Source organism: Tasmannia lanceolata, unplaced genomic scaffold (assembly GCF_043159265.1).
Source record: "Tasmannia lanceolata isolate RefF3 unplaced genomic scaffold, GAP_Taslan_0.1 ptg000020l, whole genome shotgun sequence".
Lineage (NCBI taxonomy): Eukaryota > Viridiplantae > Streptophyta > Magnoliopsida > Canellales > Winteraceae > Tasmannia > Tasmannia lanceolata.
The window spans coordinates 13891578-13918403 of NW_027518697.1; the positions used below are offsets into that span (position 1 = coordinate 13891578).

The following is a 26826-nucleotide window of genomic DNA, read 5'->3' on the forward strand; positions in this document are numbered from 1 at the left end:
AAGACTGCACAACTTCTCCATTTGAATTTCTTAAGACACCCCCGATCTCGGCTAGACCGGGGTTGGCCAAGCTTGATCCGTCAAAGTTCAACTTAGAAAAGCCAACCGGAGGATTGACCCATTTCTGAGAAATTCTAGGATCGGGGACTTGACTAATGCAAACCACTTTCCATCCCGCCCACAGGTCGAAAGCCGAGACAAATTTGAACATTGGCAGCGCCCTCGCCCAGGAAATCGATAACGCGACTACCTTGATATATTATAGATAGTAAGAAGAATTAGCACGCCCAACGAAAATCCTATTATTTCTTTCCGACCATAGAACCCACATCGCCAATAACGAAATCGACCACAAAACTTTCCCTTTTTTCCTCCATGGAATAAAAGACCACCCTTCATAAAGATCCTTCACATTAGAAGAGAATACCCACGCGATACCGAATCTCGAGAGTACCCCTCCCCAAACCTCTCGAGCTACTTTGCAATAAATAAATAAATGCTCCACAGACTCCCCTGCTTCTATACACAAAGCGCAATGATTGACTATGATCATATTCCTTGCCCTCAAAAAGTCTACCATTTGAATACGGCCTTGAATCGCCGACCATCCAAAGAAACAAGTTCTTGGGGGAGCCTTAATCTTCCACAATTTTGCAACAGAAAGATTTTCCTCAAACGGATTCACTCCCATGTAGAAATATTTTACCGAAAAATAACCCGTAGAATCCCAAACACATAACCTTTTATCCACCCCTGAAGAACTAATGTAATTACCTTCCAAGACCTGAAATAACGAGACCATCGAGAGCAATTCCCTGTCAAAGAAATTTCTGCGAAACAGCGACTTCCAAATCACTTTACTGTCTCGAAACTCGAAACAATCTTTAACTAAAGCTTGCTTGTCTGCGGCCACAACATATAGATCAGGGAACAAGGGAACAAATCTTTTAAAGGAATGACGGAACACCATACCATATTCCAAAAAGAAATTCTATCCCCCGAGTAAACTCTATCTTATTCCGCGATTGAACCGTGAACTCAACCGCAAAATATCCCTCCACAAAGTCACCCCTGTTTTGTTGAAACGATTTAGGGATCTCCAATTTCCCACGTCTGCGCCATATTTACCACAAATAACCTTCGCCCACAACTGTGACTGTTCTTCGCCAAACCTCCACAACCATTTCCCCAAGAGAGCAGCATTTACCTATTTGATCTTTCTAATCCCCAGACCTCCGCCTTTTACAGGCTTGCATACATCTTCCCAAGAGACCAAAGAGAGACTCCTCGTTTCCTTCGATCCTCCCCATAATTATTTCTTTACTTTAACATGAAATAGTAACAAAAATGCTTGACATCCAGGTAAGATGCATAGGCAATCGATGTGCTCGCCAGCATAGTCCAATTACCTTCGAAATATCAATTCATTGCTTTTGGGTGAAATGTATTAAAAATCACTAAAATTGACATAAACAAATATATATGATCGAAATATCGTGGATCACCCTCTTTATGAGACCATGAGAATAAATTACCTATTTCATGTCGATATGGTCTATATGCTAGGCGCATATCGGCGATATGGCTGATACATATCATTTCAGGCTTCGGCATATATCCTGATCAACACTAATATTTTGAACCATGGTTCCAATAGACATCATTTATTCATGGGAAAAGGAGGGTTATTCTAGGATTAACTAAGTAGATATAGATTATTCGAGGATTTCTAGTTGAGAACTACAAACAAGATAATTCATGTTAAACATATCCAAGTGTGATAAACTTACGCAAGATAAACTTATCCAAGGATTTGTCTCCATCAAGAACAGCCCCAATAGTGTGTGTGTGTGTGCACGCGCGCGCGCGCATGTGACTGCCTGGATGTGCATGTGAAAGTACGCACAAGGTCATTTTTTACATTAACACTATATAAGTACATAATTGCCACCACTAACTTGTCCTTTTTTCCAAATAAATAAAAATGACAAAAATAGCCATGTTACAACCCTCTCCCTCCATCATGGCTTATGCCTTTCCATTCACCCTATCCTTTTTACACCATTTGCCCACATCCACTTATGATCTAAAGAGTAAGTTCCAGTGTTTAAAAACACGGATGTTACGTGGAACGAGGCCAAGAAAAATCCTTGTCGACTCGGCGCGGACACAGCCAAGAACGCAATTGACACGGTCATAACTCGGGATAGTCGAAGGAGTTTTTATTGACATTGTAGGACAAAAAAAGGAACACGGATGCGGTGAAACGCGGAACACAGCCAAGGTAAAATGGAATCGACTCGAGCAAGTTCTGAGTCAAATTTTTTAAACAATGCTAGTACCAGACCACTAGGGGTTGAAATCCTCATCAGGCCATGTCGCTTTCCCAAAGAACAAGTTGTCATGGAATTAAAGCATCTCCTCCACATCAAAGCCCCATAGGAACCCAACTCCGTCTTTTTGCTTTCATGTGTTATTCCAGCCTTTCTAAATCAAGCATCTCATGCACCATGCATGACCAACAAATCATTCTCACCATCTATATTAAATCCAACCTCCTTCATAAGCAAGGTTTTAAATTTCAGTTTCGATCACCACAGAAGCAGAAACGTGTCTGTTTCGGTAGGAAATTTTGGTGGGAATACAGTAAAATCACGGAAAGGTATGGAAACATATGCAAATGATAGAATTTTATGGTGAAACTTTAGGAAATACTAGAATAAGCACAAATACCCACTTAGAAACCATCACATGAGTAAACAACAATTCATAATGGTTTAACATCAAACACCTATTAATATGAGCTATCGAGCATATTAGACAATTCGGTACATACCACATTTCACAAGTAATTCATATAAATATTTACACATAATACATACAACACATTTCACATGTAATTCATACAAATATAATTATGTAATACATATTGATGTAGATGGAAATGGAAATGGAAACATTTTGGTCATTTCAAGTCGGGATGGAAATTTAAAACCATGTTTACAAGCTCATGCACTACAAGGAATTTTTGGTAAATATGCAAATACTATACTTCAAAACTACCTTAAACAATTGCAATAAGATTGAAACAAAATTAACAAATACTCTAGAACTTTTGGACCTCTGCTAATGATGCAAGTATGCTAGTTCAAATCCACCATAAAAACACTTGCAATAAGATTGAAACAAAATTAACAAATAAAGCTTGCCATTAGACAATGACCACTCCAAGAGCACGCCAAAACTTTATACATACAACCCAAAACCTTTCAAAACCCTAGCCTAATCCTAAACATTAGTTTCGGATCAGTTTCAACCCCTACAACTACCTAAATAACCAAGCTTCTAATTATTTAAGGCTGCATGAGATAGAAAGAAAATTACATGTGGCTACCAAAACAAAAACCACAACTTCTGCTCTAATTAGAAACTTCCCAAAAAGCTATCAAAAATCTTCTAGAATCCTTCCTAAATATACTATCTAAACTACGTGATGCTCAACAAGTTGTGGTTTTGATAAAAAGTTAAAGCCACAAATTTGTGCTCCCAAACGTCAAATTCCTTTTTAAAGAATCATATAAAATGCATCAAAGACGAGGATCAAAGATTGTTTGTAAAAGAAAACGAGGTTAAAGAGAGGTGGAGAAGTTACTTTGATAACTTTTTTAATGGAGAACCCGTAGCGAATTTGGGAGAACTTGATAACACTTTTGATGAAATTAGGTAAGGCTATGGGGCCTAACGGTATTCCTATCGAGACTTGGAGATGCTTGGGTAATGTGGGTTTGGTTAACTAGATTATTTAACAATATTTTGAAGACTAAGAAGATGTCTGATGAGTTGAGGAAGAGTATATTAGTACCTATTTATAAGAATAAAGGGGATATCCAAAGTTGCACCAATTACTGAGGAATTAAGCTAATGAGTCACACCTTGAAGCTTTGGGAGAGGGTAATTGAGCATAGACTAAGAATAGAGACTAAGGTGTCAGAGAATCAGTTTAGCTTCATGCCCGGACGATCGACTATGGAAGCTATCTTCTTGGTTAGGCGGTTAATGGAGATTTAGAGAAAATAAAAAGGACCTTCATATGGTTTTCATTGACTTGGAGAAAGCGTAAGATAGGGTTCCCGGGAGTGTTATGTGGTGGGTCCTTGAAAGGAAAAGAGTACTACTAAATATGTTGATATGATAAAAGATATGTAGGATGGAGCAGTAAATAGTGTTAGAACTACGGATGGCACGTCTAGTGAGTTTCCAATTACAATAGGATTGCACCAAAGATCAGCTCTAAGCCCTTATCGTTTTACTCTAGTTATGGATGGACTTACGAAGGATATCCAGGACGAGGTGCCATGGTGTATGTTATTTGCAGATGACATGGTATTAATTGATGAAACCAAAGCAGGAGTTAATGCTAAGTTAGAGTTATGGAGGACTACTTTGGAATCCAAAGCTTTTAGACCGAGTAGCACTAAGACAGAGTATATGGAGTGCAACTTTAGTAATGTACGGAGGCAGAGCGAGGATGTAGTAAATATGACTGAACGGGAGGTACCTAAGAGGGATATCTTTAGCTATCATGGTTCAATCCTACATAAGGAATGAGAGATTCAAGAGGATGTTAACCACAAAATAAGAGCAAGTTGGTTGAAGTGGAAGCATGCTTCAGGAGTTCTAAGCAGTCATAAATACCTACCAAGTTGAAGGCAAAGTTTTATAAGACAGCTATGGGGCTAGCCATGCTGTACAGCTCAGAATGTTGGGCCACCAAGAAGCAGCATGTGCATCAGATGAGTGTAGCAGAGATGCGAATGCTTAAGTGGATGTGCGGCCACACAAGGTTAGATCGACTTAAAAATGAAGACATCTGTAAAAAGGTGGGGGTGGCACCAATTGAGGAGAAGAAGAGAGAGCATGGTTTTAAATTTCGGCCGAAACGAAAACGAAACAAAATTCACAGTGAGTCGGAAAAGTACCAAACTTTGCCGAAACGTTTCGGAAATTTCGGTGAAACGTTTCGGTGAAGTACAAAATTTCACCCGAAATTTCGGAAATTTCGGTGAAACGTTTCGGAAATTGATTTCATCCGAAATTTCGTACCGAAACCGAAACCGAAATTTAAAACCTTGAGAGAGAGCACCGCTTAAGATGGTTTGGGCATATCCAACGTAGGCCTTTGGATGCTCCAGTGAGAATAAGTGACTCGTGCCAAGTTGATGGAGTAAAAAGAGGTAGGGGCAGACCGAAAACAACTTGGGTAGGAACAGTGGGGAAGGACTTGAGGGCTAGGAATATAACAGAGAACATGACCTTGGATATGATAGAATGGAAGAAAATGATCCATGTAGACAAACCCGACTAGTATTAGGATTAGACTTAGTCAATTTGAGCCGGGTAGATCCTTTCACCTTCTTCATGAAAATTTTCTAAAGGATTCATTAACCGACCCCAACTAGTTTGGGACAAAGGCTTAGTTGAGTTGAGTTGAGTTTATGGACAAAGGAAAAGGAACATAAGCACAAAAGCCCCAATTGGTTCCTTTATGATCAATAAACTGCACATTCATCTCAACAACAGGACCAAGAAAATCAGTATATTGATGTCACATTTGGTGTGCATTCGTAATCATGATGTGTACATATTTACATAAACAGAATACGTGAAGAAAGGAAAAAGAAAATAAAAAAGAGCAAAATGGGCAAAAACAAAGCGCATTTTACAAGGAATATGGTCTCAAATCAAAACAAGACAAACAAAAACAAAGATACCTACTGGTTCCATTTCCTCAGGGATGCCAAGTCGTGACTGTTCATTAGCAAGGAGGAGGACTATATGTTCACGCTGATTACTAACATTGTCTCTCTGTCTCAAAGCCAAAACAAAAATATATATATTAGGGTCCGGTCCAGTACAAAAATGACGATCTTCATAGCAAATCAAAGAAAAATATGAAGTGTGTCAGCTAAAAGTAAGAGGCCAGCATTAGTCCTCAACAGGAGGACAATTTGGAAACCTCCACACAATCCTATAAGTGACCAACAGGGCCTGTGACTATACAGATGGGCAGAATACTACCATTTTCATGTCAATCCTATAGATTATATCCGATTCGGTACAAACAAAAAATAACATATGCAGATAGATAGTGACTTGGTACTGACACCCATAAAATTAAGCAAATTCCAACGTCAGTTTCTCTAATTTGATTTGCTTTTACATTCTGGACAAAATAACACAGGTGTCATTCGTAATTTTAAGGCCCTTATAAATTCATATAGATAAAATTACCAATAAACCTATAGCCGATAGTGAAGTGATATATTCGCCCCCTTTTCTTCCTTGGGGAGCACTCCCCTATCGTGTATTTATGACAACTCTTTTACAATAGAACGGTGTGACCTACGGAAGAAAGGGGAGGGGGAGAATATATCATTTCCCTATCCAATCTGAATTTACCAATTTTACAGGATTGGATAATCAATAAAGAATGTACTCCAAGAGTGTTGAATATAATCAATCCAACCCTTTTTTTTTAATGGTGAATCAATCCAACCCTTTTATCCATGATATTTTATAATGAAGTGCCGGACATCAACATAAGCATACTAATGCGACATAAAAGCACTAGCCAATCCACAAAGCACAGAGCTAGTTTCAACAACATTTTAATTAGGATGTACTTCCGAAAAATAGAAAGATAACCATACTTCTAGGAGACCTGAGATTGACTTAAAAAACAAACCTGGAAGCCAAAAATATACTGCAAAAAATCTAGCATATCTGCATTCCTCGAAGGAGGAATGGAGAAACCCCCAGGCAACTTCGGTAGCTCCCTAAAGTAGCTTAAAGCTGACATTGCCGCTTTTACCTGAACATAAGTTTCATACGGTCAAGTAAAACAACTAATTGAGTATCAGAAAAAAGACCATATTACCATTCAAAATAAATAAATAAAGACCACATTAACCATTTATACCTATCATTCAAAGAAAAAAAATCACAATTTATACCTCCGGCATAAACAAAATAGCACTTGTCATAGCAGGAGCATCTAGGGGTATAATGTTATAAGCAATTAGATCCTCTGTCATCGCAGCATCCGATTCCATTACCCGCTTCAGCTGAAATTTTGGCAAAAAAAAAAGTCAAGCCAAAAACGTCCACACATGTAATAGACCATATTATTAAAAAAATGGCTAAAAAATAACTGGAAACAAGCCATTCAAAAAAAAAAGAACTGCAAACAGACAAAAAAATGACAGTAAGAAGTATTAGAAGAAGCTTGAACTAGATCAAAGAAACTGTATGTTAATCCGAAATTCAGCTTCCAAGCCTCCAGCTGTACACTAATTAGTAGGGCCAAAAAAACTAACCTCTTCAGGTATCAACTTTTCTGCTTCTTCAGGAGATACCTCCTTAGTGAGGTCCTCAACTACTGTCCCTAAGACCTTCAGAGTTGCAAAAACCTTCTTCCTTTTGACTGTTTTACGCTCCAACCTGTATTGCACGAAAGTTAATTATCAACCAAACAAATACAGGAATTATTAAGAGCTAGGATTTTATACTACCAATTCAACATCCATGTCAGAGCTCTCCCATAAGTGGAAATATATGTGACCCACTTATATTCAGTAGGGATCCAGACTGCACAGCATCATCTTACATCTTATAAGTAGGGGTCCTACTATTGAGACAAAAGGCGACAAAGAGCACCTGAATTGGTAGATAAATGACTACCACCCCTTCCACCAAAACAGTCAAGGAATGGAAACGGAAACATTTCGGTTTCGGCGGAAATCTTGTAAAATCACGGAAGCTCATGGAGACATATCAAAACGATGAAAGCTTTTAATCTCTAAAAAAATGTGCAAATGATAAAACTTTAATATGAAACTTTGGAAAATGCTACAATAAGCACAAACACATACTAAGAAACCATCACATAAGCAACAAACCCATCTATAATGGCTTAATCACATCGAACACCTAGTGGCGTGTTGTCGTGCAGGTCTAGAACAATAAAGCCAATAAAGAAGTATAAGAAAGTACAATGACCAGTATCCCCTCTAAGGACCCCATCTTTATGTCAATACCACATATAGTTACGAGGTATTGTTATTGGTCCCATGCCGATCTGACATCCCATGCATAAGATATGGCTACTTTGTTGTGTAGTTCAATGATGTTGCCTACCAAATATCATTCCCTGCATTAATGAAATGAGATGCAAATAATCTAATCTTTTGTCGTCCTGACCATTTGGGTCGAATTTTGGGAATTTTGGTCAAATTTCAAGAATTTCAGTTAAAATTTCGAAAAAATATTGACGTTAAATGAAATTATGTAAATTTCGTTTCGGTGGGGATGGAAATGGAAACATTTAGGCCATTTCAGGAAAATTTGGGGGAAATTTAAAACCATGGTTACGGGGGTCTGGTTTGGTTTATTGGTTTTGAACAAAAGCAACATCCAAAAGGTGTGGATTGAAGGCAACGCATACAGTGTGATTTGATGGATTAATAAGAAATCTAGTCCTCCGTGGAAACTTAGAAGGCTCTTTTTTTTTGGGATATGTGTGTGACAACATCATGATATTTGACTGATTGTGTTCCCTGATACGTAAGGAAGGAAATAGCCTAGCTGATAAGTTAGCAAATGGTGTAGGGGAGTGGGGTGCTGTGATGAATTTATAGTCTAGCATGATATGCCTTCTCCACAGGAATTTCTTGTAATGGGATTGCAATATTGTGCCCCTTTTTTTGTATGGGATTTTGCCCTTTTTTTGTTTATTAACACATCGTTGTTGGGGGAAAAGCAAGATTTATGAATCTGATGGAGTAATCTATTAAAAAAATGGCCAATTGGTAGAAACTTGTTTAAACATACAAAACACGGGATGTCCGGAGAAAGACCAAAGCCGACTTGAGGGTCCCATGACCTGAAGACCAAAACCCAATACCCATATAAATATTTGACTAAGAAGTTTCCCTAATGGACTTCACTTCCAATACCTACAATCCCTTACCCTTTCGCCTATGCATATACCACCTAACCTAGCTGAGAAACTGCAAAGCAAATAATCTCATCCTTCAGGTTTCTCTTAAAAAGTATCATCATGTTCCTCTTAAAAGTAAAACACTCACTTACCTTTCATATGTCATAACAATCACTTAACTCACTCGGACTAAACTACGTTATAATGACTTTGATACTCCACACACAAAGTGGAATCACAACACTTCTAGTCCTCTCAAAACCTAGGGCTAGGTTAGATATGCAATCCAGATTGATTTTAAGAGCAATTTGTGTTAACTTGAAGTTTAAATAAAATTTAGAGTGCAAGTTTACACATGAATTGCACCCAATATCCATTAGATTGTCCACTCAAATTAGCACCTAATCTTTTAACTTAAGTGTCTTAAATTGTATTACCCAATAAAGACTTTGATGATCCACACACACACAAAGGAGAATCACCACACCACAAGTTCTCCTAGAACCTACTATAGTTACGAGCATGGTTTTAAATTTCGGTTTTGGCAAAATTTCAGCCGAATTTCAGTAAAAAGATACGAAATTTCATTTCTTTGGGCCGAAATTTTGGCCAAATTCAGTAAAATACTAAAAAATATATTTTTAAAAGAAATTTCGGTTTCGGCTCATTTCAGTTTCGGTCTTGACCGAAAAAATTTCGGATTTCGGTCGAAATTTTAAAAAAATGGTTACAAGGTCAACAGTATACCAAACCCCTTGTTGGAACTTCAGTAATGCCCTCGACATACATAGGCTGACGCAACCTTAGCTTCGCATCCATCTTGTGGCACCCCATACCTCCTCTCCTTGTGTAAACCTCCCCAAACCTCCATAAACACTGCCCCAACAACATTGTATTTACCAACCTTCGATCTCTAATGCCCAAACAACCAGTCTCTTCTGGCTTGAGGACCTCCTCTTGTTGCACTAGGTGATATTTTGTAAGCCCAATGGTTCAACCTGTGGCTAATTCCCATCTTGTTTTGATGATTCCAAATACAAGTGATTTTGTGTATCTAATGGGTTTACATGTTCAGTTGTAGATCTTATGATTATTGGAGCAACATCAAGGAGCTTGGGTCTAAGGCAAGGAGCAAACATTGGAGGATCATTGAAGTTCAAATGAACCTTAGAAGATCCAAGAATTGGTGGACTTGAAGCTATGAAGACTCATTGAAGACTTAGTCCATTTCATGTTCATTTTTGTAGAATGTACCAAGTCCAATCTCCTTAGGGTTGTTAGAGGCACATCAAACACACCCTAATAGGACCCAAATTTGTAGTAGAGACCTTTGACAAAATGCCTAAGAAAGACAAATCAAATTGGATTAATTTGGACCTCATATGGTAATGCTAGAGAGCATAGACAGACGTTGGGCCAGACTTCTAAGCAGACGGCTGGCCAAACATCTGCTCCCAATAGAGTTGTATTTTCTCTCATTGTTGCCTGCCCAGACGTCTGCCGCGGCGATTATAGCCGTTGGAGCTTATAACAGCTAGTTTTGTTTTAAGGCAAAATATTACCATTTTGCCCTTAAACGGCTATATTTGACTTAAACTATAAATATAAGTTTAAACAATTGTTTTATGGACCCTTGAACACTCCAAAACATATTGGAACGAATTTGATCTCTTTTGTGCCTCTCTTGATTCAAAGTGAGATTGGACATAGGCTTTCATTGTAAATCTTCTACAAAGTGTTGTAACCAAGGTTTTAAATTTCGGTTTCCGCTATAATTTTGGTCTTCACCGAAACCGAAATTTCGGCTGAAATTCTGTAAAGAAATTAAAAATAATAATATTTTATTGAAATTTCGACCTGAATTGACCAAATTTCCGAAATTTCTACAGAAATTTGTTACGTTTCAAGGATTTCGGTTTCGGAACGTTTCGGTTTCGGTGTTGACCGAAATCCTAAATTTCGGACCGAAATTTCGGATTTCGGTTGAAATTTAAAATCTTGATTGTAACCCTTTGAAGAGATTTTTGTTTCTTTCTTTCAACATTGTAAAAGGGCGGGTGTGGAGATGCATAGCCATCTCCGAGGCGAGTGAAGGAGACACAGAGCCATCTCCAGAGCAAATGTGAGATGCGAAGCTATCTCAGATTGTAATTGGGTTTTGTCTTCACCTTTAAGAGGATTAGGTTTAGTGAAGCCATCAAGAATCTTGGTACAGTGGTGGGATACTTGGACCGAACCACTATAAAAATCCGGTGCACTCTTTCTAACTCTTCTCTCCATTTCTTTTGTGCATTTCATTTTTATTCTTCTTTGTGCTATATTGCTTTGGTTTTGCCGTTGTGTTTTAAATTCTATTTTCAACAAGGGCAAAAGTTTTCAAAACCCAATTCACTCCCCCCCCCCCCCCCCCCCCTTCTTGGGTTTCCATCTAGGGCCTAATCACTAGAATTTCATATTTGAATCTTATATACACCACCCCTCCAAAACAATCCTTCTGTAGAGGATGCAAGTGACAAACACACCCACAGGGTGGTGAGAAATGACATATGATAGATTAACAAAAAAAAAGCCAACATTATTAGGGCGGTAACAAGGTTAACTTTCTAAATAGCCAATTTCTTCACAATGCACTCCACCGCAAAGTGCCACAGTAGCATTTAGGTATTTTTCTTGTTTCTCTAACAAAGGCCTGATTGATTGCACAATAGATATTATTGTTGTGATTTCTTTTCTTTTCTGTTTGAATGGTAAAATGATCAGATTTCATTAAAAAGACCGAGAAGGACCAATACAAAGAAAGAGAGCGAGAATATACAAAAAGGAAAGCTAAAAAGAGCAACAAGACCACATTAAGGGGGAAGAAAATTGAAAACTCCTCATTCGAAGCTCGAGCCCCGGCTCTCGCCATCCTATCGGCATCCCCGTTAGCCGTTCTCCAAATATGACGGAAGGAAATGCACACATAATACATTAGATATTTTTTGTTGTGAATTGTTTTTTATTGCACACATAATACAATATTTTGTAGAAGAAAACATTGTAGAAATGAACTTATGGGCGCATTTACGACGAGAAAACATCTCCTTGAAACAAATCAGTCTCCTCTTGCAATAGAAGTGACACTACTAAAAATAAGAAAATAGTTCTCCGTGATCCAATCAGAAGTGAAACAAATCATTCTCCTCTAGCAATAGAAAAGACTTTTTTATTTCACTTGTTCAATATATACATATGAATTCATGCAATGAAGCTATGTGAAAAATGCAAAGTTTGTTTTGTTAATCTCCAGTATTTGGAGTTGGAAGGAAATTAAAGGTGCATGCATGCATAGACCAGTATAAAATAAATGCGAATCAGAACACGTACTCTCCAAGGTTACCACTGAAAACCCCCGATTCCCTCAACTTCATTTCATCTTCACGTAGTTCATCTACTTTATTCTTCTCTCTATACTGCTTGTAAAATTCCTGTAAGCGGGCAATGTCCTGGCTCCGATCTATGCTTCCACCATCCCTCTTTGCAAGCTTTTGCTGAAAATTTGCTCCAGAGAAACAAAAAGACACAGGAATTTCAAAATAAGAACACAGAAATAAAATTTATAAATATACATAACTATGTAAACAGTGCAAGGCTAAGCTTCAAACACTCAACAGTTTAATTACTTCAAAAGCAACCCAGAGAAAAGCAAACATACAATATTCAGCTCAAATGCCCATAAGAAGTGTTTAATGGACATCATGAATTCCCATTGAATCCAACTCAACTCAACTCAACTAAGCCTTTGTCCCAGACTAGTTGGGGTCGGCTAATGAATCCAACTGCCAAAAAAAATTGTCTTCCACAAGCCACTATATACCTTGATGACTGACATTAAACCGGTCTTGAACTGCAGAACACCTCTGCCCTCGCTATTAGGATCCAAGTTCTGTGCCAACGAATATGCATGCTCACACACTGCATCGAAATGACAACAGACGACGAGAGAGGAAAAATAAATATGGCATATTAGTTAAAAGAAACAGCAAATACATTAATGCAGCTACTGAATACTGTCCATGTTCTTCATGTTAACCACAAATGGTGTCTGTCGTTTTACAAGTAAATTACATTTCCAATGGACCGAGTATAAAATAGTGAACAGTAAAACTAAATGATAATATTCAAAAAAATGGACCGAGTATAAAATAGTGAACAGTAAAACTAAATGATAATATTCAAAAAAAAAAAAACACAATGATATCTTTCTCTATAGCTGACTACAGTCATCGTCACGACTTCCCTCAGAAATACCATAAATAGTGCACAAATCTATCCCATTGCGCCATCCACTTCTACCATTAGCAAAATTGTCTTCAAAAAAGACATGCCATGTTTATAATCCAGAGTTCCCTTATTCCAAATTGCCACTGTAATATGTTCCATGGGGTTCTTATTTTTAACAAGACAGCAAAACATTTGGAAAGTGCACCCATTTGAATCATTTGAGTTATCTTATTATCTGAAGGTTATCAGCTCAGCACTAGATGGAACTCGTGTGTCATTGGGTGAGTGGGTATGGTTGTTGTTTGTGTGTTTGTTGATGGGTGCGTGTAGTGGCAGTCGTGGAGGTGGAGGTGTGGTGGTGGTGGGTGGGTGAGGCCAAGTCAACTTTATCAAATTAGTGGCCCCCTTTCCATATTGTTGCTTCCCCTTGATGCCAGAGTATGCCACCAGAAGTATATTTTCCACCTTACAAGCACATAAATTGTTTTTTCCAGATCTAGTTATTCTATATGCATGAACCCTGGCAATGCCCCTTTGTCTAGACATATTCAACATTTTATCTTCGATAACTGCAATCAGAGTAGACAGCCTAGCAACTACATACAGAGTTTTAAGAATAAAATATGTTTCATGTGTAATGATATGGGTTATGATAGTGCGCATATAATGTGTAATGATATGGGTTATGATATGTGTAATGATAAGGGTTCATGATGAAGTTTTCTCTCATGTCCAACGCTCTGAGGGTTGAGGTGCTGGTTGTCTCATCCGTGCAGCGCTATGCTCTTACTGTGCAGACTGCGGTAAAGGGCGTCGTGGTCGTGGCACTAGTCGGGATTCCGCAGGAGGCCGTGCCCGTGGTTATGGTAGGCGTTCCACTTGTTTCTGTACTCATTCTTCTCTCAAGGGCCACACAGTCTATTATTGTAATGATCTTCACCCTGAGTTAACGTTCTCCTGATACTGCAGACAAGGCTTCAGTTGCGGCTTCCGATGGTAGTGTTCCTCCATCCAGTGCCTCTACCGAGCATGCCGATCTCCCTTTGTTATTTCGAAGGCTAACTATTAAGAGTACTTACGGTATAAGGACAAGGGGGGAATCAGGCTACTACAACCTTAGCTTAGCAAGGTAGCCACTCCTCTTGTTTCCTCTCTACCTCTAGATCATGGCTCATTGATTCAGAGGCCTTCAATCATATGACTGGTAACTCTGGTATCCTCTCTTCTAATACAGAAGCATCCATCATTTACATTAGCCCTACATACATAGCTCTTTGTTTCATTAGTTAGTGACTAGTTTGGTCATTTTTCTAGTTGAAAAATGTACTTTTATGTCTTTTTGCATTAGTATGGGGTTGTTTAGGAATTCTATGTTATATTAGAGGCTGCCTATGTAAGGTGTCTTTCCCTCTCACTTGAAGAAGTTTTTGGAATTGAAATTTTTGGAGATATTCTCTTTTAGAGAAAATTTGAGATAGAGCTTGGATCTTCTCTTTATCCTTCATCTTTTATCTTAGGATATGGAATCTGAAGATTAGAGTGCTAATCTTTCTTCCATGTCTTCCATCACTTGTCATTACTTGTTGAATGCGAGAATCATCCATTGATTCCGCGTTTGATTGAGCTCTTGCGTCCCCTCGCTCGTGGCGTAAATCAAATCATCCGTCGATTACGCGCTTGATCGAGCTCGTGTGTCCCTTCGCTCGTGGTGTGGTCAAAATCTATCCATTTTCTACAAAAATAATAATAATAAATAAGATCAAGAATTTCCAGATCTGTACGATCTTCAAGATGGAGGAAGAACGCTCCCTGATCCAACTGCGTCAATTGATATCAGAGCCAAGAATGGCTGGAATTTCTTAATTTCAACCAGTCTTGGAGTAGAGAACAAATGATTGGAAGAAAATTTGCTGAGATTTGAAGTGGTTCGGTCAGATCTGTTTTGTCAGAGACTTTCCATTACTGCAGGTGTATTTGGTAAATTTCTCAATGCTCTGCTGCAAGGCTTCTTAGCCCTGGCAGATCCTAGAGAGAGAAAAAAGAATGCTTGGATTATGCATGGAATTAATACGATCTTGAATCGAATACCTCCCTCATCTCACCTATGTAAGTGTTAACACCTCTAGTTTTAACTCCTAAAAGTCTATGAAAATATGGTGCAGAAATGGTAAGAGCTTTGAATCTGTTTGGTTTTTAAATTCACCAAAAAATCTGGTAGGAATTGAGTTCCAATTTGTTCGATTGGGGAAAATTGGTGAAAATCGAGTTTAGGAATTAGCATTAATGTTCGTGTTTGATGAACTAGATAAGGAATCTCTGCTTTCCACTTCGATTCTGTATTCTTCCAGTTATTTCTTCCATGTTGCTCCATTATAGGGTTTTAATTACTAGTAACAATGACCAACATGGTCCAGAACTGGAATGTTGGCATTTTCTCTGTTCGGATCTAGTCTAAATGAATTCCTTGCTTGTTAGTAAGATGCCGATTCAGGAATTTTCATTCGGATCTTGAATATTGACCAGATCAAGTAGTTGAACGCTCAATTCATGAAGCCCTTAGATGATTTCCTGTGGGAGTAGATCTTGCATGCAACCTTTGTAGAAGGTTATTTTTTTCAAAGAGTTTTTAGGAACACCTTATCTATGTGAGGTGCTATAGAATGAATCGGTTGGATGAGTCAAACAACATGGAGAGGGTGTATTTATAGTGGCTAGCTCAGGCTGATCCGAACCATTCATTTGCAAGGCCCCATCATAGATAGGGTGTGTACCAAAAATCAGGTCCATTGAATCATCCTAACCCCTCCAAAAGTGCAGGGCAAAATGGACAGATTTGTCAACAAACAGTGTTTGTCCATTTTCCCCTCCACTTTTGGATGGGTTAAGATGATCCTATGGACCTGATTTTTGGTACACACCCTATCTATGTAAAGGCCTTCCAAATGAATGTTTTCGATCACCCAAAAAAATGTGGGACCCATGTGTTTGTGGCACTCTAGCTCATATAAGCTATATGAGCTCTAGCTCACAAACAGCTTTCCCATATCTCTAGCTCACAAACAGCTTTCCCATATATATATATGGGAAAGCTGTTTGTGAGCCAGAGCTCATATAGCTTATATGAGCTAGAGTGCCACAAACACATGTTATATATGTGTGTGTGTGTGTGTACACACACACGCACATATATATACACACACACACACACACATATATATATATGAGCAATGATAGATACAAGGGAGCCCTTGCATAAAGAGCCAAAAAAGGGCTTTTCATTGGATCCACATCATTTTCAGTTACAATTTAAAATTGGTTAAAAAAGTAAAATCAGTTACATCTGTTGACGTGGATCCAATCAAGAGCCCTTTTTTGGCTCTTTATGCAAGGGCTCCCTTGTATCTATCATTGCTCATATGTGTGTGTGTGTGTGTGTGTGTGTGTGTGTATACACTATTAAAAAAACCCCGTGCAATGCACGGGCCGACAAAGAACTGTAAGGACCACATCATAGGTTGGTCCAAACCGTCCATGTGATGGAACACAACATAAATAGGTTGTGCCCCAAAAATCATTTCCATAGGCTGGTCCTAGCCCTCCAATCTATAGAGGTTTCCATAATATGTTGTTCCTCTTAAATCGGATGGTTAAGATTGCCTTATAGATTTTTTATTAAAAAAGCATGAAGGACGGGGTGGGATTGAAATTGTGTGGCTTTAATGGGTGCCTTTGTTAAAAAGCATAAAGGAGGGGGTAGGATTGAAAATATGTGGGTTGAATGAGTGCCTTTGTTAAAAAAAGTCAAAAAAAGTGATGTGTAATATGTTCATATAACTTCTTTTTCAGTTTCATGTTCATGTTCATAAAACCTGCAACCAAACTGACCCTTAGGGTACAGTCTGACGAATCAGTGAGAGTATGATGCTGTGATTCCCAAGTGTGTTTCCGGCGAGTGTCTCCGGTGTCATCAAGCTAGTCTGACGAAACAGTTGATAGATCTATAAATATCATGGGACTCGGAGGGCGTTCAGGAGTTCTACGATGGCGATTGACTATCGGCTGGTAAGCTGCTCGGAGGGATTCTAAGTTGGGAGGTAGTGGGGAGGGGTCTCTTCTCCGGCGATGTCCAATCGTGGTGTTGGTAGACTGGGTTCTGCTTCCTGAGGCCACCCTCACTTCAGCCAGGATTTCTTCTACCTCTGAATCGGTTTCTAAGGTCTCTGAAGTTGAGTCTTCCTCCTCGTATACATTGGGTTCTTCACTCTCTTCTACAGTATCTGTCTCAGTTCCTGCATCTGCTTCGGTTTCATTTTCCGTTTCTGTGTCATCGTGTGTATCGGAGTTGGAATCTGGAGGGTTTACACCTGTTAGGGGTCTGCACATCTCTGTACTATTGCCGGGAGATTTCTTGTATGGTCTGTTGGAAATGAGGAGAGTGGAAGCAGCGCCTATAGTTGGGTGTGGGATCGGCAAATCAGTTGCGTCGGGAGCTAATCTGGTTCTTCTGGGCACTGTCGGTGGTTCTCGGGCGGGAGTTACGAATTCAGGTGCAGATTCTGGGTGGTCTAATGTTAAAAACCGAAATGTTAGACGATTTGAAAGTGTTCTCAGGAGAAGAAAGATCGGGCAATGGGGGGACTGGAGGTGTTGTAAATGTGGATTTAGAAACTTCAGAAAACGAGTTCAAGGCTGGAAATGTAACAAGTTCTGGTCAAGTTTGGAGTCTTGGTTATCTCGGAAGAGCAATATGCCGGAGGGGGTGGTGGTCTACAAAGTTGCGAAACTGGAAGTTCAGATATCCATTCCAAGAGGGATAATTAGATCTCAGATAATATCGTGCTGGAAAAATGCAGTCAACTCTCCTTTTGCTGACCTTAGGGTGTGGAGTGACAAATTTCCAAAAGAAGGCAACCCTTTTTGGTGGAGTATCGAAGGCGTTCCGCCGGAAGCTTGGTGCGAGGATAACTTCAGGAGAATCGGGGGGAAAATCGGTAAAATTGTAGAAATCGACCCTTCATGCTTTGCTGGCAATGGTTACGAAAAAGGGCGTATTCTTGTTATTTCGTCTGGTGCACCAGGGAAGGAAATCTCGATTCAAGTATCTCTTGATGGGTCCATCACATGGGTTCTTGCTTCAAAAGAATTGCTTGAAGAAGAAGGTGATAATTCCCTTGTGAAAGCAGATACTCATGGGGAATCCTGTTTCGAGAGGGTAGAAGAGGGTGGGGTTTCAGCAAACGTTGGAAATGACGAGATTTATGAAGAAGAAGTAGTTGAAGATCCTTTAATACCTCTAAATGCTTCTGTTAATGCTGTGAATGACATTTCTGTCATCAAAGAAATTCCGTCCTTGGAGACCGAGCATGGAGTCTCCAACGGGGTGGCAGGGACGGTGGAGGCGGTGCATGTTAGCCACCAGATCTATCATGAGCAGCTCAATGTGCAAGATAGCATAGAAACAGGTGGCGGATTTTTTGAATTTCAAAATTCGGGGTCTCCAGAAAGCTACAGATGGCGCAGCTTGTGTGGTCTTGTTTGTCCTACCTCTTCTAGAGCGGGGCCCACTTCTTCTCTTATTAATAGTTTTGAAGATATCCTTTCTGCTCTCTCCCTACGCAGAAGTCATAATATGGTCTTTCCCAATGCCTCTATCTCTGACGTCTTGATAAAAGAGCCCTCTTTATCTTTTGGAGATCGAGCGAGTGGGCCTGATAAATCTCAAACATTTTTGTCTCCTCCAGACTTTTCCTATGGGCCCTTGTGTTGGGCTTTCACGGAAGCTGCTTTGGGCCCTGTTTATCAGACGCCCAACTCTTTAATTTCCGAGGGGATCTTTAATAAGTCTATCCCTACCTGTATTGAGAGGGAGTTGTCTTTTTGCTCCCCTGGAGAACATTCCCAACTCGAAGTTTCAGGGAGTGTTAACCAAGGATTTCTCTCTTCGTCCTTATTAAGCCACTCTCGGTCTCAGGTAAGCTTTCACGATAAGATCCTTGCAAGCGGGATAAGTGCTCGCCTGGTTTTTGAAAAGGATCGGGTAGAGAAGGGGGATTTTGAGGCTGCTGAAGTGTTATTTGGTGCAAATTTGGTGCGATGGGCTTCGAAAGAAGTATTGTATGAACAAAAAGGTGTAGAGCGATCCGGATCTCTAATTTCTAAGAAAGACTTTTGTTTTCCATGGCTCTGTGGCCGGAAGAATCTTTTGATTGACCTTAGTGGGATGAGTGGCTTGGTGAATTGTCTTTTTAGCCTTCACAGGGAGTATCCTTTTCGATTCTTAGTCATGTTTTTTTTGAAATGGGATTCTTAGTCATGTTCTCTGCTAAAGGTGTCAATTATGACTTCAACTCAAGCTTCGGCAGGCGGTTGGAATCTTCTTCTCTGTTGAGGATGTCCTCGCATCTTGGAGGAAATTTCAGGCTGGTCCCTGTGTTGAACCTTCGAAAGGATCTGGTTGAGTTCATGGTAGACCACACCTTGAGCATAAGTAAGAAATTGGGGTTGGTCTATGCGGGTCCTGAGGATCAGTATCGAGCTGAAATTCAGGTAGCAGAACAAAGAGATGAAGGTAGGAATTCTTGTTCTAATGGGTCTGCAGCTTATAGCTCGAGACGAATGGATAGGGAATTATTTCGCTTAAAATCGAATATTAATTATGATTCGGGATCTAGTGGGAAGAGCCTTCTCTCGAAGAAGAAAGGACAATATTCAGATGCTAGATTGGGGAAGATGCCTTCTATTTAAGTGATATTATGAAGATTCTATCTTGGAATGTTAATGGTCTGGGGTCCCAGGAGAAAAGATTACAAGTTAAAGAATTGCTAAAAGTTTGGAAGCCAGAGGTAGTCTGAATTCAGGAAACAAAATTGGCTTCCATTAGTAGCTTGGATATCAGACGTTTGGGTTTTAAAAAAGATTGGGATTTTGTTTTCTTAGCTTCTAAAGGGGCGTCGGGAGGTTTGCTGTTAGCCTGGGATAGTGTTTCTTGGTCTAGAAAGGAGGTGTGGTATGGAGACTTCTCCTTATCAGTTTCTCTCCAAAAGGTAGTGGATAAGTCTGATTGGCTCTTCTCTGGAGTCTATGGTCCATTTACATCTACTGAAAAAGGCCTTTTTTGGGAAGAATTGGTCAAGGTCAGAGAGTGTTGTTCTCATCCCTGGTGTATTGGGGGTGATTTCAATGAAATTAAGGCAGTAGGGGAGAGGTTAGGGTGTACTAGAGTCACTAATAACATGAAGGTTTTCTCTGATTTTATAGCAGACAATGAATTAGTTGATCTTCCCTTGAGTGGTGCCTCTTTCTCTTGGGCCAGAGGGCAGTGTAGAAGTAGGCTGGACAGATTCTTGATTTCTGGGAAGTGGTTGGAACTCGTTCCTGAGGTTTTTCAGACAGCGCTTCCTCATTTGGTGTCGGATCACTGTCCAATTCTATTAGATTCTCGAATGGAATCGTGGGATCCATCTCCTTTTAGGTTTGAAATTGCTTGGTTGGAGTCTCCCCAGATGGAGGAGAGGTTAGGGGGCTGGTGGTCTTCTTGTCATGTGGTAGGCCCGGCTGACATAGTAATTGGAAACAAACTGAGATTTGTTAAGGCAAACTTGAAGGCGTGGGTCAAGGAGAGAAAGCTACAGGATCATGGGCGTAAGCGATGGCTGGAGAATCGAATGTTAGAATTAAATGCTCTGGGGGAGTGTGGTCTTGCTTCGGAAAAGGATTGGGAGGAGCTGGGAAGGGTTAGCCTCGAGCATAATAGTTTGCGGCTTCAGGAAGAAATAACCTGGCGTCAAAAATCTAGAGTTAAGTGGATTGTAGAGGGTGACAAAAATACTGCCTATTTCCATGCTATGGCTAGTGTTCATAGGAGAAGGAATAGAATTGAATCTCTGGTTGTGGCAAGGGAGAGAGTTTCTAACAAGGAGGTGATTACAGAAGAAATTCTCAGTTTTTTCAAGGATTTGTATTCTTCTGATGGTATCCTTCGCCCTATCCCGCAAGAGGTGAAGTTTGACAGTTTAAGTTTGAGGGAAGCTGCAAAATTGGAAGTTCCTTTTACTGAGGAGGAAGTAAAGAAAGGTTTATTTTCCTTGGCTAAAGATGAAGCTCCTGGCCCGGACGGATTCTGTTTGGCTTTCTTCCAAGTCTGTTGGGAAGTTGTTAAATCGGATCTGATGAGTTTTTTCCAAGAATTTTTTGAAGGGCTTGCTCTAGACAAAGGAACTGGGGCAACCTTCATTACCCTAATACCAAAGGTAGAGGGGGCTTCAAAGGTGTCGGAATTTCGTCCGATAAGCTTAGTCGGTTGTTTATATAAAGTATTGGCAAAAGTTTTGGCGGATCGCCTCAAATTAGTTCTTCCCTCCATAATATCTGATAGTCAAAGCACTTTTGTTAATAAAAGACAAATTCTGGATTGTTCTCTCATTGCAAACGAAGCCATTGACGCCTACAGACGTAGCGGTCAAGGAGGAGTCTTGTGTAAACTTGATATGGAAAAGGCTTACAATTGGGTCGAGTGGGAGTCTTTGGACTATAGTCTTGGAAAAATGAGTTTTGGTTCTCGGTGGAGAGGTTAGATAAGAGCTTGTGTATCTTCTGCTTGGTTCTCAGTCCTCATTAATGGCTCTTCCAAAGGTTTTTTCAAATCATCTAGGGGGTTAAGGCAAGGGGATCCTCTATCCCCCTTTCTCTTTGTGATTGTTGCGGAGTCTCTTAGCCGGCTTTTGAGAAAAGGTACTGAGTTGAGTCTTTTTGAAGGTTTCTTAATCGGGAGTAATAAAGTGGAGGTTTCGCTCCTTCAATTCGCAGATGATACGTTGCTATTCTGTGCCCCAGTGTTCTCTCAGATATTGAATCTTAAAGCCATCTTAAGGTGTTATGAGATGGTTTCGAGCCAAAGAACTAACTTTTCGAAGTCAGGGTTATATGTTATAAATGTTATTTCTTCCGAAGCTTCTGTCTTTGCAAGGATTCTGGGGTGCTCTTTGAAGTCTTTGCCTGCTTCTTATCTTGGCCTTCCTTTGGGGGTGGGAAGACCGAATAAACTATTTTGGAATCCAATCATCCATAGAGTTGAGAGGCATCTAGACTCCTGGAAACGTAATTTGATTTCTAAAGGTGGGCGGTTAGTTCTCATCAAAGCAGTTCTATCAAGCATTCCAATTTATTTTCTCTCCTTGTTCAAATGCCCAGTGAGTGTAGTCCTCAGAATTGAACAGATTCAAAGGAGGTTTTTGTGGGGGGGCTCTCTTTCCTCTGGTGGAATTCCCCTGGTTAAATGGAGTTCTGTGTGCCTCCCTTTGAAAAATGGAGGGTTAGGGATTCGGAGAATAAGAGGCTTTAACATGGCTTTATTGGGCAAGTGGCTGTGGCGGTTTGGGTCAGAACCGTCTGCTTTATGGGTAAGAGTATTAGGGAGCAAATATGGGGTGAGGGAAGGAAATTGGTGTACTGCGGATAATTTTAAGTTCAACGGTCTAACTGTTTGGCGGGATATTTTGAAGGTTGAGGTTCCATTCTCCAAAGGTATTCGCTTTAAAGTTTATGTTGGGGATAGAATCCGTTTCTGGTCAGATCCGTAGTGTTCAGCAGCTCCTCTCAAGGAAATGTTCCCTGATCTGTATCTAGTGTCTTCTCAAAAGGCGGGATGGGTGGCGGATTTTTTTGAAAGGGTGAACTCAGTAGTGGTTTGGAAGCCGCAGTTCAAACGAAATTTTTTTGATAGGGAGTTGAATTCAGTCCTTGAATTAATGACCTTGATTGAAGGGTGTTATATTAAGAGGAGTGGGAGTGATTCCCGCGTATGGTTTTGGTGTACATCCGGATTTTTCTCTGTTAAATCATTCTATCATCAGTTGGTGTGTAGAGAAGTGGAGGCTCCTTATGCTTCGATCTGGAAGTTTTCTTGCCCGCCAAGGATTTCCTTTTTTGCGTGGACAGTATGTTGTGGTCGTATCCAGACAATAAACTTCCTGAGGAAGAGAGGGATGATTTTGGTCAACCATTGCCCTTTATGTTCTTCAGATGGTGAATCCATTAATCATCTTTTCATTCACTGTAACTTTGCTCGAGATATATGGGGTTATATTCTATCTCGCTTTGGGGTATCTTGGGCTCTCCCTAACACCCGATCTGATTTCAATAAAAGCTGGGAATGGTGCCCCTGGAAAAGAAAGGGTAAATTGCTATGGAAGATGTGTATGGTGGCTTCATGGTGGTTCATTTGGAAGGAAAGAAATTCCCGAGTGTTTGAAGGTGTGGCAAAATCGTCTTACTGGATATTTATTAATATCATTTCCGAGGTTATTTCTTGGGCTAGAAGCCTACCTATGTTTCATTTCGTCTCAGCGTATGATCTTTGGGAAGGTTGGCAGACTATTTGCAAGGAGGGGATTAGCAAAGTTAAAATTACTCAACCCTGGCTCCCTCCTCCTAAGGGAATGATAAAGCTGAATTTCGATGGATCCTCTCTTGGCAATCCTGGTGATGCAGGGATTGGGGGTTTATGCAGAGATTCCAAGGGGGATGTTCTATGGGCTTTCTCGGGCCCCATTGGAGTGGCGGATTCGAATGAAGCGGAAGTGAGAGCTGTTCATTGTGGGATTAAGTCGTTGGATATGTCTGTGTTAGATAAGGTGATAGTGGAAGGGGACTCCTCTAATGTTATCCTCTGGCTTCTGGGTGCGGCCTCTCCTCCGTGGCGTTTTATATCTCTCTTTGAGGAACTCGATGATTTAGTTCTTCTCTCGTCTATATCCTTTAGGCATGTGAGGAGATCAGCTAATTCAGAGGCTGACTCCCTAGCTCGAAGTGGTGTATTTAGCACTAGCTTGGAGCGGTTTGATTATCTCCCTCCTTGATTTTATCTTTTCTTTCTCTCACTCTTTTTGTATCTTGCTTTGAACCAGCTCGGTTCTTAATATATTCTTTTTCTACCGTCTCAAAAAAAAAAAAAAAGTGATGTGTAATTCTCATAGAATTTTGGGAGAAATTCAAATAATTCTCTCATTTTCTCTTCTGCTATATAGTATATAGATATGTGTGTGTGTGTACACTAGTAAAAAACCCTGTGTGATGCACAAGCCGACAAAGAACTGTACGGACCACATCATAGGTTGATCCAAACCGTCCATGTAATGGAACACAACATCAATAGGTTGTGCCCGTAAAATCATTTCCATAGGCTGATCCTAGCCCTCCAATCTATAGAGGTTTCCACAATTAAAAAAGCATAAAGGAGGGGGGTAGGATTGAGATTATGTGGCTTTAATGGATGTCTTTGTTAAAAAGCATAAAGGAGGGGGTAGGATTGAAAATACGTGAGTTGAATGGATGCCTTTGTTAAAAAAAGTCAAAAAAAGTGATGCGTAATTCTCATAGAATTTTGGGAGAAATTCAAATAATTCTCTCATTTTCTCTTCTGCTATATAGTATATAGAGATATATATATACATATATATATATATATATATAGACACACACATATATACATATAATATATATATATATGTATGATCTATAATATATATATATATATATGATATATACATATATATATATACACATACATATATATATATATGTACACACACACACACACACACACACACACACACACATATATATATATATATATATATATATATATATATAATAAAAAGGGATTTGCTAGCATCCATCGCAAAGGCAATCTGCAGATGGTCTGTCGCATGTCAAGGCAGCCACCTCATGAATGATGACAAAATTTGCTAAAAAGTGGGCCTCTGCGATTGCCCTGACATGCGACTCACCAGCTGCGAAATGCCTTTTGCAATGGATGCTAGCAAATCCTGAATAAAAAATATAAACAAATTAAAGAATAAAAAAATCAATTATTCATTTTTCATCCAAATTTATTAAGTCAAATAGAAACTAGCATGATTAGCCATTCAATATCGAATTGTTTGCTAACAAACTTGAAACATACTAATCATATACTTCTCATCCAAACACATGCATATTGGATAATAATCTTAAAAAAATATACAAGATCATATCAACTCTCAAAGTCTCAAACATCAAATGACAAATATCAATCACAAAAGACTGGAGTCGTCGGTGTTGTCCTCATTATAGTGCCTTCCACCTCAATATAAGTAATGTCCTCAAGTACATCCACTGTGCGCTTGACTTTTGATTCATTCGAACTCCTACTCCCCTCTGTCTTCTTCTAATGAGAGCGATTTCGAAGACTTCTTGTAACGTAGAAAGGAAATGAGATTTTTCGAAAGATAATCCTATTTTCTTTTATACATGAATCGTATGAGTTATGATCGAATCGTAAGATTCCATCGAAAAGCGTAAGATTCATACAAATTAAGATTCAATCATGGGATTCAAATCGGTATGGATAAGATCTGATTTGAATCGTAAATCGTAAGATTGTCAAAACAATGCTTTTATCAATTCTCTCTACTATAGGATCCCAGGTAGCTCCTGTGGTCTACCTATCCCCAGGGGCAGCCCTAAATATGTAAAAGGGAATTGAGAACCCATAATTCCAGCTATTCCAAGCGCCACCTGATGGTCAATGTGGATCTCAGGTAGGTTTCTTTGGTCTACCCATCCCAAGGGGCAGCCCTAAATATGTGAAAGGGAATTGATCCAGCGAGCAACTCATGATTCCAGCTATTCCATGCACCACCTGATGATCAATGTTCAAGGCATATATTCTGGATTTATGGAAGTTATATCTTTGTCTTGTCATCATTTCATAACACCTGAGAATAGCCTTTAAACTCATTGTCTTCGAAATTTGGGGAGAGCAAAACAGTAGAGTATCGTCTGCGAACTGTGAGACACCTCAATATCGTTATGACCAACTTTAAAGCCTTCAATCATTCTGGTATTTCTTTATTTTTCTAAGAGCCGGCTCAAAGACTCGGCAACATTCACAAATAGAAAAGGGGAATAACGGGTCCCCTTGGCGAAATAATGCCGCATTGGATAATCTTTCGCAGATAAAAGGGATTGTTTTTACCAACTCTAGAAGTAGGTAGATGGCCCATCCCAAGCATGAAAGATTTCCGAAACGATTCTTTACATTTTGCACTTCAGTAGCCCACCTAAACCCCCCTCGCAAGACGCCAAAATTCATTCCTTATGAATTTTGAACAATGATGTGATGTAGTGGAAGAAAGCGATTTCTTTTCCTACATATAAATCAGAAAACGAGGTATCATGTTTGAGAGCATTCAATGCAACTTTAGATAAAAAACACGCTGATTTAATGATTTAACTCTAACTAAGACCAAGAAGCGACCAACTCAATTTTCTTGAAACAAGAAACTAAGCGCCCAATCAAAGTACACATTTCTTAAACCAGTACCTTGAAGAATTTTTTATTTTTTATTTTTGAAAATAGACAAATATATTCATACCAGCAAAGTTTACAAAGGGGACCAGTAGTCCCACCAGATTTACATAGTATGAACTGTCCGAGAGCATACTCCTTGGCCCAAGAGAAAAACCCATTACCCCTTACATTACCCAATAACCTCAATTGTATCGAATCCAACAAAAAATGCCAT

The 26826-nt window shown here is 39.5% G+C and overlaps 1 protein-coding gene across 2 annotated transcripts in view; it reads right to left on the minus strand.

Moving 5' to 3' along the window:
- Window positions 1-26826, minus strand: part of GSL10 (glucan synthase-like 10) — a 140585-nt gene that overhangs the window by 108727 nt on the left and 5032 nt on the right. For both annotated transcript variants that reach the window (XM_077365464.1, XM_077365466.1), the window contains exons 3-8: window positions 12855-12952; window positions 12365-12528; window positions 7377-7500; window positions 7014-7124; window positions 6746-6871; window positions 5776-5865 (exon numbers count right to left, since the gene is read on the minus strand). In XM_077365464.1, the coding sequence (XP_077221579.1) occupies window positions 5776-5865; window positions 6746-6871; window positions 7014-7124; window positions 7377-7500; window positions 12365-12528; window positions 12855-12952 (713 nt within the window). The remainder of the gene's footprint in view (window positions 1-5775; window positions 5866-6745; window positions 6872-7013; window positions 7125-7376; window positions 7501-12364; window positions 12529-12854; window positions 12953-26826) is intronic.